Raw genomic sequence first — 12,761 nt, 5'->3', positions numbered from 1 at the left:
ACGCTGGCAGGGAGTTGACACATGCAGAGTCCTGTCGTCCTCTCGCATGCAGGTTGTGCAGACATCCCTGCAGTCAGGAGACAGAGGGTCCCGTCACCTCAGTGATCTCCCTGGGGCTCCCCCTTCATAGTTACCCCACCCCTACCCCTGGCAACCACCGATCTCTCCAATTCTGTAATTTTGCCATTTCAAGAATATTAACAATCTCCCAGCACCTGACCTTTTAAGAGTGGCTTAGAAAACTCCCTTTTCAGACCTAATTTCATAATCACCACAGTGGTGATCGTCCAGAACCACACTTATTTGAGGTGGGTTTGGGGCACCTTCCTACGTCTCCCCACTCCCACCCCCGGCCAGCCCTGCTCTACCCCATTAGTGTCTTAAAACCAGACTCCTTTCTTCTTCGCAGATGCAGTTTATGTTCATCACTCTGCACCTCTCTCAGCTTTTCTCTAACTTTGTAAGAAGTGAAAGTTTCACTGTGTGGCTCTGATGTTTGTTTTCTGCTCTGTAATCAATTAGGCAGTGTCTTCAGCAATGGCAGGCAGGTGCAGACCTTTCTAATAAGATTATCAGCTTTCTCTAGTAACGAGCTGTACAGACAATGGCCTCATGTTCCATTGATTTGAGTGACTGAACAGACTTTAACAAATACCAAATGGAACTTAGAAGCTCTGGGTGTTTCTGCCTTGCTGGCCACTGCTGAAGCCTCTAGCACATGCAGAGATGACCTTATGCCCAGCTGCCTGTGGCTGACGTCCATGTGATTTCCCCACGTTTCTTAGTTTGCCAAGCACAATATCACACTTTGGGAAATTCTTGCATAATTGTTTTAATACATGCTCTGTAAAGAGCCGCTTAGTGACATTTCAAACAATTGACCTTGACTCTAGCTTGTTAAAATAATTAGAGGAAAACAAAATAAACTTCTTCCCTGCACTGAACCAAGGCAAGTTAAAATAACACGTTTGATATGTATTCAACATTTATTTTATTCTGCATTTGAATAGTAAAAGAAACCAGGAAAACAGATTTTTTTATGCCATTATGTGCAACAGCTGGTGTTTTTGAAAAACATTTTGCAGCCTACAGAAATCAGTATGTCAGGTTTGTAAAGGGTCTTCTGAACCATTCCAAGCTTGTTGTTCCCAGGGTCATTTTATGCAGAGAGTAGCAGAAGGTGCCTACTCTTGTTAAATCCTTCTGAGAGAAGACAGGGCACTTAGTGAAGGTTTTTACCTGAGGTGCACTGCAGTCTTCGTAAGGATTCTTTACGAAATTCTGAGTGTCTTCTGCTGTATTGTGTTAGCACACAGCTGACTTACTAATAGCTGCTCTGATTGAAACCTGCTGCGAGCGAGTCATGTTTGAAAAGTCGCAGCTGGGAAGGGAGTGCAGTGGCCTCTGAATGTAACACTTTTCTCTGTGGAGGGCGTGCAGTGCTAATGTCGTTTCTCTGAGCTGCCTTGTCGACCCTCCTGTTCTCTCTGCTAATCAGGTGACTGGAAACCCAGAGGGGATCTTGGTGCTGGTTTCCAACAACACCCCATCTTCAGTGACTGCGGTGTGGGGAGTGCCCTTCCGGTGACCCTTTCTCCCCACCTTGTCCGCCCTGAGAGAGGGGAGAGGAACTCTGGATGGTTTCACCGTGGCCTGCGTGGCCCCACCCGACTTCATGGGGCCAGGAAGGATAGCCCTGCCCTGTGCCTGGGGTGGGGAGAACCGGAGCTCTTTGGTGACTGTCACTGGAGACTGCTGTCTGCTTCCTGTGTATTCCATGGAGTCAGCCACCACCGGCGTCCTGGTGACTTACAGAGGTCCTCCGTGTCCTCACTGTCTCTCAGGCTCGAGCCCTGTGTTTCGGTTTGAATGTTCCAAGGCAGCGTAAGCCCCTGGCAGGCTCAGTAGCGACCTCATTACCTAGCTCCTTGTACAGGATCCTCCCCTGTTCTGTCCCGGTGACCAGCCCCACTGTCCAGATATCTCATCTAGAAACCTCTCTGAAAAGCAGGACTTTTTGCCAGGATGTTTGACGGAAGACGTTCTTGTTCAGCATCTGGGAGGCCTGCCTGGGGCTGTGCTGCTCATTAACCACGTGGCAGAAGCCTGGCCGGGGTGCCGGAGGCAAAGGGAGCGACCCCGCTGCATTGGGCTGTGGGAGGGAGGTTCAGCGGGCTGCCTGCTGTGTCCTGCGTCGGGGGCCTGCTGGCATAGGGTGGAGCCTGTGAACAGTGGCCCTTTCAGTGACGGTTCTTCCCAGACACATAGCTGCTTGCGTTATGACGCCCAGTTTGAAAAGGAGCGCTCTCTCCTGCAGCGACAGCCCCGCTGCTGAGAAGGGCGGAGCGGATGGCAGTGGCCCGCAGCCTTTACAGCCCGAGGTACTGCTGAGCCCCGCGCCCCCAGGCCCAGAGGAGCAGGCTCAGCGGGGGGGGGGGGGGGGCCGCAGCAGCAGGTTCTCGCTGCCCCCCCCCCCCCCCCGCCGGGCTGACACTGAGGGCGCTGAGTGTCCATAGAGGACAGAGAGGCGGACAGATGATGGGTGTCAGCGGGGCCTCCGCGTGAGGGACAGGGCCGGACTCCATGTCTGTGGGTGCATCCTGGCGGGCTGCTTCCTTGGCCTTGTGGGGCGGGAAGGAGGGAGGTGGGGTCGGTATTTCCCCTCATGGCGGTTCACGCAGAAGCCCGCAGCTTCGGGAATGCGGTGCCTTTGAGCAATGCTGGTCGTTCTCTGAAGTTCGTATGTCATGAGACGGGTCGGGTGGAAGACAGAGGCCTCCTCCCCTTCCTGTGGCGACTGCGCAAGCAGGTCCTCGCCTGGCCTTTCCTCAGAGCAGGGGCCGAGAGGATGTGAGGAAGCCTGAGGGAAGGGGGATGGTGCCTGTTCAGCAGGTTAGATGGAATTACTTCAGCTAATTTGTTTTCTAAACTGCTGTGTGAGCAGCGAGGGAGGAATTGGTGGGGAGCCCAGAATATAATCCTTATCGGGCTGCTGGCCTGGCCACTGTCCTAGGCCTTCTAGTGCTGTGGCTGCTAGCACTCGGCTCTCTGGGCGTTCTGGGACTTAATTAGTTCTTGGACAGTTTAGAGTAGGTGCTTTAGAATATCAGCACAGTGTTTGTTGTAAATGAACACATTTTTCTGCAAGTGTGTGATCGTCTGTGCAGTTAACTCTTCCTTTGCCTGCTGCCGTGTCAGCCTGCCTGTGTGACTGTCATGACGTGCAAGGACTCTGTCCCGGGCACAGACCCCACTGCTAGGAGAGTGGGACTGGGAAACAGCTCGACATCCCTCCCAAAGGACTCCTCAGGGCAGGAGGGGGGGTGAGCAAAGAGCAGGGAGACTCTGAGGTAAAAGGAACTTATTGAGGTTTAGGTATCTGATGGGCTTCATTTTCCTTTGCAAGGTTTCAGGAGCTCACCAGAGTTCAGGGTGTGCACGGGTGTGCGTGCATGTATGCGCGTGCAGCTAGGGGCTGAGAAGATGGTATTTTTGAACCCTTGCGTAGGTCACTCAGTAATGAGTCACAAGTAGGGGCTGAGCACCTGCTGTTTGTGTACCAGGTGGCTCCTGGCTACATGATGTCAGGGAACAAAGGTGTGTGTGGTGAAGCTGCTCAGAGTTCTGTAGGCCGGGCAGAAAGTGACATTGACACTTTGGGCTAATCTTGATGAGCATCTGTAGAGGTGACACAGGGTCTTCAGGGAGCCCAGAGAAGGTGCTTCTAAAGCAGCCTGGGAGAGCAGGGTGGCAGTCAGGGCGGGCGTGGGCAGAGAAGTTTGAAGGCCCCTGGGCCCCGTATTCTGAAGAGTGGGTGGGAGTGGTGGCGAGGGCAGGGAGGAGGGGGCGGAGGGGAGGACGCAGTGCTGCAGGGCTGTTGAGGGCGTGTGACCCCAGGACCTGGGCAGAGGGTGGAGTGGGCAGGTGCCCTGTAGGTCTTGGTGTGGGCGCTAGGGTGGAGGACGGCCCTGTCAGTCTTGAGGAGCAGGTTTGGGGGAAAGAGGACGAGTTAGGCCTGGTCCCATGTTGAGTTTGGTGGCTGGTGGGTGTCCGTGGGGATGCCATCCAGCTGGGCATGTATCCCTGGCCTTGGGCCCCTCAGCGGATGGTCATCAGGGGACTGGGTAGAAGAGGGGACAATAGCAGGGCAGCCTCCACAGAACCCTGCTGCGGTGCATCCACAGGCTGGGGTCAGTGATGGAAGTAGTGCAGGGAGCTAAACGAGACGAGCCTGGGGTAGAGAGTCCACTGGTCCTGGGACCGTGCCTCAGGCTGACCTGATGACCTGAGCAGGAGCCCTGTCAGTGGCTTTACGTGGGAGGGAATGAAGGTGAGATTGGGGGACAGAAAGGAGACAGCTAGAGACAAGTGAAAGGATGGCCCGTGGACCCGCAGGATGTGACAGGAAGCAGAAGGCACACTCGGATTGGCAACTTGAGAGTTTAATGAAGGGATTGTGGGTGAAGGTGTGGGCAGGGCTGGGTCCTGGGGGAACACGGAACAGTGGGTGGTGTGATCGCCCTGGGTTTAGAGGAGGAGGGGACAGTGGTCACCAGCACTCTGAGGAGAGCACTGAGGCCTTGGCAGAGGTAAAGTCAACCTGCAGTGACTGGACAGGGAGGGAGCCGAGAGCGTGGGCACCCACCCCCCGGTCCCTCCCATCTCATGCTGGGCCTCCATGGGCCAAACTCAGTGGGAAGCCAGAGGGTAGTGAGGCCCCACGTGACCCTCCAGGTCAGCCTCTGGGAGCTGGGTGCAGAATGGAGGAGGGTGGACCTGGTGGGCAAATGGGAACCTTCTAGAATAACTGGAGTTTTGCTCATTGCCCCTGAACAGGACAATGCTTGCCCTGCTCCCGAAGCAGCGCTGCCTCCAGTTTTGCGTGGAATGTGCCCTGCGTATGAGGTGCCCGGGCCCCTGTAGGAGCAGAGCTCTCAGCTCCGGGGGGGGTGGGGGGGGGGCACGGGGGGTGCTCCCACCTGTGAGCGTCCGCTTCCAAGCCAGGGTTTGCATCCACTGTGCGCAGTGTGACAGCTCTTTTTAAATGCTTTCTTTTCACAAGGAAACAAAGTATAAAGAATCATGTTAATGTGCTGGGGTTGAAGAGAAATAATGTATAGATGTCACAAAATTACAGGTTATGGTTCCCAGAATGTCAGTAACTCTGCAGACAGGCCGGGCTAGGGGGAGGGCTCGGGGAGGGGCAAGGAGGCACCAGGGGCAGCTCCCCTTTTCTTGCACAAACCACAGGGACATACAGAAGCGGTCATTCCAGCCCCAGACCTGAGTGAGGGGACTCCGCCTCCATCCCCCTGGAACCTCACCACGAGAGTTCCAGATGGAGTCAGCTAAAGGCAGAATGGGATTTCAGCTCACTTACCCTTGACTGTACTTGGGCCACTGGGAGCGGTGACTGGTTCAGGTGTATTTGACACAGCCCCTTGAACACCCCCATGTGGTCGTGAAGCTGTCTCCAGGGCTCTTCACAGCTGCTCTCCCTGAGGCTGGAGGGCGGTGTGGGGTAGTGAGCGGGAGGCTGGCAGGGGCCACTGGAACCAGGGAGGCCACACCCTTTTAGTGATTGTTTATATTAAAATTTCTTAAAGAGTTTGCTTGAAGAAGGTCCTGCTGCTAAAAATGTGTTTGAAAACCACCACCTAACCCAGTCACAGTTGCCGTTGGGTTCAGACAGTGGGGCCTTGTGAGGTGAACTTGACCACTGAGGAAACGTTGGCCCAGGGCTTGTAATCTGGGAGAGCATGTTTACAAGCCTTGGGGGAAAAAAGTGAAACAGAAAGACTGGTTAGAAAGGCTCACTGTGCGTGTGATAGAGCTGCAGGCAGTTAATGCTCGTGAACGTGCTTTGCAAGTGGCAGTGTCCCCTCAGAAGATGCAGTAGTATCGTCCTGCTGGTTGAGTTTACCTCCCTCTCGTGATTATCCACGACAGGAAGAATACCAGACGGGTGCAGACCATGTCAGCTGTTTCACCCTGAAACCCCCTGTTCACCCTGAAAACCCTTTTACTGTGAAACCCTGTGTTCACCCTGAAACCCAGTTGCGGGTGGGATTGAGACTGACGTTCCATCCTGTGACCTGCTGGCCTACCCAGGGCAGGGCCATAAAGACTCACTGGGGCCTGATGGCTTCCATCTCTTCCACCTTTTAAGCATCTCAGACAGATTTCAGCTATTGATCTCACTAAAATTACATCCTATTGGATAAAGAGCCCTTTCTGGAGCTCAGTGAAGGTCTTTGAGACAATTAATACAATTCGAAGACAAAATATTACCTTAAAATCGATGTGTAATTAGCACATGTCCATGAAGCAGGATATTTGTGAGGCAGTTTGTCTTGAAGGCAGCACCTAGAGGATGTGGGGTATGACTGCGCACTCCCTCCCCAGTTCCATCAGCATCTTTATTTTCCACATGGGATGCATTTACTAAAGACATCATGTGCTGCCATTCCACGCCATTCCACGCCATTCCACGCAGGCTGCGTAGGCCCAGGGTGTCCATAGCATCCTCTGAAATGGGTAGGAACTACTCACATCACCCCTGGCATCGGCCAGGGAGCCTGGGTGTCATCTGGGGTCTGACTGTCTATGTCTTGCCCTCTCAGAGGAGCCACTGTTAGCCTTGCTGGTGCCAGAGGGCCTGGTCCATCTTGGTGCAGGGAAGTCGACACTCACCTGTTTGAACAGAACTAAAACTCTAGCTTTCCTCACTTTCCAAGAATTGCATCATCCCAGCAAGGAGCGCAGCTGCAGAGGGGAGCCCTGGACACGCCACCCACAGCCATAATGGGGCTTTAAGGCCTGGCCGGGGTGCAGGGTTTGCAGCGGTGGCCTGTGTGCCAGTCGGCTGCTCGGCGTGTCTCGGGGGGCAGGCGGGCGGTGCTGGGGTGATGAGAGCAGATGGCCTCTTGCTGCTGTGGGGATGCAGCTGAGGGCACAGAGAGCAACTGTCAGTCTTTATTTCTCCTACTCAGCCTCCAGCAGAGATGGACTAGGGCCTGCCGGAGGGAGGCAGATGGGAGGAAGGGGGTGGTTAGACCATGTTCAGACCCCTGTGAGCCAGACACCTTTCTCTGTGGACAGGACAGAGTGATGGTGTGGAAGTCACTTCTTGGCCCCTGCCAGGCTCGATGTGTGTGTGCAAACTTGAGCTACCTTTCTGTTTGTCATTGGGACAAGCAGCGGTGTGTGAATTGGGCGTCACACGTCACACGGAGCTGTGTGAGGTCTAGGGGTTGCACAGCCAGGGGTGGTCGGTCAGCTTGTAGTTCAGTTCTTTGGAGCCTGAGGTGTTGAGCATGTGGGCCTTTGGGGGGAGTCATGGCCTTGCAGGTACAGGGATCATGGGATGCTGTGGCAGATCCTGGGGGCTCTGTCTGGCTCTCTCTCCTAATGGAGCTGGAGGGAAGCCACAGAAGGGTTTTTAGCAGGGGTCTGTTTTGGATTTTAAAATGCTTAACTCTAGGGCTAGGGCCAAGATGGAGAATGGTTTGGGGTGTGTTAGCCAAGATCCTTGAGCAGAGGCTCCAGGGGAGAACAGGGTTGGAATGGGAAGGTCTGTCCTCTCCTGGGACGAGGTGTGTGGGTCAGCGCTCCCAGGGCTGGTTCTGTGGTGCAGCTGTGTCCTCACAGTCCTGGGACCTATCTTTCCCTTCGGGACCCACAAGACAGTGACCTGGTCTTTGGCGTGACCTCTCACAGTTGCTGGTGGCTGCCTGAGTTCCAAGCAGTGGACATAGCAATGCCCAGCTGAAGAAGAGGGGTGTTTCCTTCCTCTACAGGGAAGAAAACCATTCCCAGCAGCCTCTGGCAGATGACCCAGACCCCACTGGCCACGCCGAGGTCCCCTGTCACCCCGGCTGCTGGGGTGGCCAGGCAGCATTGTCACTGGGAATGGAGAGGTGGAAGCTCGGACACGAATGGGAGCTGCTGTGACGGTGAGAGATGGGTTCTCATCCAGTCTTCTCCACCTAGGCCAGCTCCATCTCTTTATCGGTTTTTAATCTTCTGAACCTTCCTCCACTCTGGTCCGCCAGCCTCGTGCACACAGTTCTGCGGGGTATTCTTAACATGTGGACCCTACGGTGGGTGTAGGTACAGTGTGCCCAGCGCAGGGTCTTGGAGAAGCGTGCCGTGGTCTCCCCAGTGTCTCATCCACGCCAGCGATTCCTGCTGCTAACCCGGGGCCGGCCGCGCAAGCTCTAATGTGGCTCTCCTTTTAGGTGAACATATCTATTCCTGCCGTGCCACCCACATACTGAATTGCATCCTCTGGCAAATTCTTTTATAAAATGAAGCATCATTTAAAAAGCAAAGAAAAAATCCCATAATACGCTTTTTTTCTACCCCTTGACAGCATCCATTACATTCTACTGTAGTTATTTATGCACGCGTGTTACCTACTGTGTAGCCACATAAAGAGCTTCTCTGACTCAGGCAATTTGTAGACCTTTCAAAATGTTTTTATTGAAACCACTAAACAATAAAATGAAGCGAAACAGAACCTGCCGCCAGGCACGATGCAAATCAGACATTGCAGAAAGTAGCCACTGGCGGTGACTTGGAGATCCTTGTCCGACCCTGTTCTTAGGTTTTTGGGGGTCATGACGTTTTCACGGGATGGACATACGTGATGGTCCTTGACCTTTTCCCTCTGGCCGTAGGGAGTGATGGGCAGGTCTGTGTGACTCATGGTCTCATCTGCTATTGTTTCTTTCCAGCTCTGTGTTAACATGTTTAGTGTTGATACTAATTATATGACTAAGGGCTTTTTCTGATCTGGTTCATAAAGTTCGTAAGACTGTTTCCTCGGTTCCTAAAGGTCGTAAGACTGTTTCCACCAGCTTTACAAGTGTCCCAAGCACCTGCTGACGGGACAAGCACGCAAAGACTTCCATTTCTGAAACACAGAAAGTTAGTGTGTGTTTTGATCAATCTGCATTAGCCAGGTTCCCCCCTTGCCTCATCTCGAGCCTGCGCTGCCTTCCTGAGAATTTGTGCTTCTCCCTGGTAGCTCTGCCCTTAAGGCGTTTGCTGGGCTTGTGGCATAGTTGCCCGGTCGCCTCGGGCTGTCTCCCTTTGGTTTCTCCCTTGTTTCTGGCTTCTGCCTTATTACTGCAGTTTCCAGCTTCACTCCCGATAACCCAGTGCTTTCCAAGCCCCCACTGTCCGCCCGCCTGTGTGCGCCCCACAGCCATCCACTCACTCCGGCTCATGTCGTGAAGGGCCGTGTGGAACTGACCTGTCTACTCGCCATAACGTTTTGAGGACTCGATTCTTGGGCAGCTTATTTCACGTTTGCGGCTGTGATTCTAAGAAGAGCCCAGTCCCTTCTCTTTATTTGCTTCTCGCTTAGGAACCTGGAATAGTGCGCCTTCAAGATCTCGATGCTCCCTCAGCCTTCACTCTGATGTCCACGCCTCCACCCCGCAGGCTGATGCAAGCTTAGCCACGAGAAGTTAGCTGTTGTTCTGCTTGTGGCTGACGTTGGCATTCTCTGTTGTGCCTGAATGCCTTGAACCCATTCAGTTCCTTCCCCCAGTGGTGGCCCAGATTTAAAGCACTAATTTAATCCAGCCCCCCAGATGTTTCAGCAGTTCCCAGCCCCCCAGATGTTTCAGTGGTTCCCAGCCCCCCAGATGTTTTAGAGGCTCCTAGCCCTCCCCCCCGGATGTTTCAGTGGCTCCCCATTGCCTTCCAGATGGCAGGGAGAGGTGGGTTACAGGCAGCCTCACACATGTTTTACTTGGCTCCCCCATTGTTTTAAAAATCTTTACATTAAAGTCAACCCTGAAAAATTAGATTTCATGCAAAAATCTGGATTTCCAGCCTCCCTTTGAACAGTCAGAAGATTTGGTGACTATGTCCCATGACCCAGCAGCGCAGCCCTGCCTCCTGTGCCTCCCTCGGCCAGTGTCATCACTCGCGCGGCTTGGCTGGTCCCCGTGCGCATTGGCGTTCTGCCCTGGCACTCACAGAAGGTGCCGGACTTCTTGTGGCATCCCAGTCCTTTGGGACCTAACTTTTACTCACTCCGCTGGTTTTGTCTCTACCTCCCTGCCTCTCCATGAAGTTAGCCACAGGGACACCTGGCTAGTGGTCACTCCTTGTCTCCGCTGTCCTGTCTTCGAGTGGAATACCGCTATGTTCACCACCCTGTCCTTGCCCCATACACCTCTTGCAATACCTCCTGCCACAAACACTTGTTTTTTATGTTTAACAGAAGGGTTGCCTCCTTAGAAAGTCTCTCCTGACCGCTGAACTGGAATCTACCATCCCTTCCTGTAATCGTCCAAACCCCTTCTCGTCTAAGTTGGTGTGTAGACGACTGTCCTCAGGTGCACCTGTTTGCACACCTGTCTCTCCCACTGGGGCGCGGGGCTCGGGGGGGGGTCTGAGTCTGGGCCTTAGCAGCCTTCCCGCCCACCATGCCTGGCACAGCGGTGCCTCCTCACTGTGTGCTGAGTAAGTGAGTGATTCCTTCTTAGGCTGTAAGTGGCAGCAATCTTACCTTCTCCCCAGTGTTGTTTGTTGGTGACTCTGAAGTCTGGTGGGGTTCATGGAAGTGAGATGGGCTCGCCTGCTTTATCAGCAAGGTGCCCCAGGGCCTGGACAGTGCCTGTGGCAGGGCTGCGATGAATGTTTATTGACTGGAATGAAAGCCTGAAGAACCAAAGATGATGCCGGAGGTGATGCGGTGGCCGCTGACGCGGGACCCGTGTGTGCGCCACAGATGCGTTCTCCTTACCCCGTGGGAGGGTCATGTGCGCCTCCAGCTCCGTCCCGCTGTGGCTGCCTCATGCATCTTGGCTTTTGCTCTCTAGGTGACCCATCTGACCTTGAACTGGAAAAGAAGTGTAAGGAAGAGGGTAGAGAAAAGGCCCCCAGGAGGCCGCGGGCACAGAGAACAGAGAGAGCCCAGACCTCCTCCGGAAAAGAGGCCTTGCAGGTGTCCGGAGCGAAGAAACCCATCGTCAGCGTGGTTTTGACTGCGCACGAAGCGATCCCAGGTGACCGGGACAAGTGGGAAGTGACGTGAGAACCTTTGGGTGAGGCTGCACCAAGGGCAGCCTGGGATCCTGGGCAGCTTGTCCCCATCAATCAGGGACACCAGAGTGTCACTGCCAGAAAGCAGGGAGGTGCTGGGGGCTGCTGCTGCGGCCACTGACCGCAGCCACCTCACCCCTTCCCATCCCCCTTCCAATCCCCACTCAGGAGAAGCTCCCCTCTCCTGGACGCCCCCCTCCCCTCACCCAGCCTCTGTCCTGGACCCCCCCTCCCCTCACCCAGCCCCTCTCCTGGACGCCCCCCTCCCCTCACCCAGCCCCTCTCCTGGACGCCCCCCTCCCCTCACCCAGCCCCTGTCCTGGACGCCCCCCTCCCCTCACCCAGCCCCTGTCCTGGACGCCCCCCTCCCCTCACCCAGCCCCTCTCCTGGACCCCTCTTCCCCTTACCCAGCCCCTCTCCTGGACGCCCCCCTCCCCTCACCCAGCCCCTGTCTTGGTCCCCCCCCTCCCCTCACTCAGCCCCTCTCCTGTTCCCCCCCTCCCCTCACCCAGCATCTGTCCTGGACCCCTCTTCCCCTTACCCAGCCCCTCTCCTGGACGCCCCCCTCCCCTCACCCAGCATCTGTCCTGGACGCCCCCCTCCCCTCACCCAGCCCCTCTCCTGTTCCCCCCCTCCCCTCACCCAGCCCCTCTCCTGGACGCCCCCCTCCCCTCACCCAGCCCCTGTCCTGGACGCCCCCCTCCCCTCACCCAGCATCTGTCCTGGACCCTTCTTCCCCTCACCCAGCCCCTCTCCTGGACGCCCCCCTCCCCTCACCCAGCATCTGTCCTGGACCCTTCTTCCCCTCACCCAGCCCCTCTCCTGTTCCCCCCCTCCCCTCACCCAGCCCCTCTCCTGGACGCCCCCCTCCCCTCACCCAGCCCCTGTCCTGGACCCCCCCTCCCCTCACCCAGCCCCTCTCCTGGACGCCCCCCTCCCCTCACCCAGCATCTGTCCTGGACCCTTCTTCCCCTTACCCAGCCCCTCTCCTGGACCCCTCCTTCCCTCACCCACTCAGCAGGCAGATGCTTCTCCAAAACCGGAGCTAAGTGCCAAGTCCCTGCTGCCTAAGTCCTGCTGTGCATTTTTAGTGGGTCCATCAAATACTTTATAATACTGGAAATTTCTGTCTCCCTCTCCTTTTACAAACAGTAGCAAGTGGATATGTTATACTACTTTTTTAAAAAGTTCTCTTCCATGAAGGATTACTTTAGACTAAAAGCAGTTTATGGTCATAGATTCCAAAGTAAAACAATGTTTTTTTCCTATTCATTTGGGGTGATTTGGGTCAACTAAAATTTAAAAATTAACTTTAGGATTTTAAAAACAGCTACAGCCTTTTAAGCATCAATTTTCAATGCTAACGGTAACTTATTACTTAAAATGAAAGTGCTGAATAAATGCCTCTTAATCACAGTGCTGAGAGAGGTGGTAAGTAGAAAATAATACACGTTAAGTGTGGGGCTAGAGGAACTTTCTGGAAAGCCACCTTCCCCGCCCCACCTACTCCAGAGCCGTGTCTTCTGGGAACCGAAAATCCCAGGACAGAGCTTCCTGTTCTCAGCTGCCTCCAGAGGTTTCTACAATAATGTCTTAAAAAATCAGTGGTAGTGTTTTGAGATTTCTGTAAGTGGGAGTGAAAAGTAAAATTAAATTCCTTTGCTATTACGGAAACAAGAGGTGGATACATATATGT

The 12,761-nt window shown here is 54.6% G+C and overlaps 1 protein-coding gene across 1 annotated transcript in view; it reads left to right on the top strand.

Moving 5' to 3' along the window:
- ZFAT (zinc finger and AT-hook domain containing) overlaps positions 1-12,761 on the top strand; it is a 109,547-nt gene that overhangs the window by 12,150 nt on the left and 84,636 nt on the right. The window contains exon 3 of the mRNA XM_087825512.1: positions 10,842-11,027. Within this exon, the coding sequence (XP_087681638.1) occupies positions 10,842-11,027 (186 nt within the window). The remainder of the gene's footprint in view (positions 1-10,841; positions 11,028-12,761) is intronic.

This window comes from Miniopterus natalensis, chromosome 16 (genome assembly GCF_054644295.1).
Source record: "Miniopterus natalensis isolate mMinNat1 chromosome 16, mMinNat1.hap1, whole genome shotgun sequence".
Taxonomy (NCBI): domain Eukaryota; kingdom Metazoa; phylum Chordata; class Mammalia; order Chiroptera; family Miniopteridae; genus Miniopterus; species Miniopterus natalensis.
The sequence above is the reverse complement of the archived record's forward strand: the minus strand, read 5'-3'. Positions and strand labels throughout refer to the sequence as shown.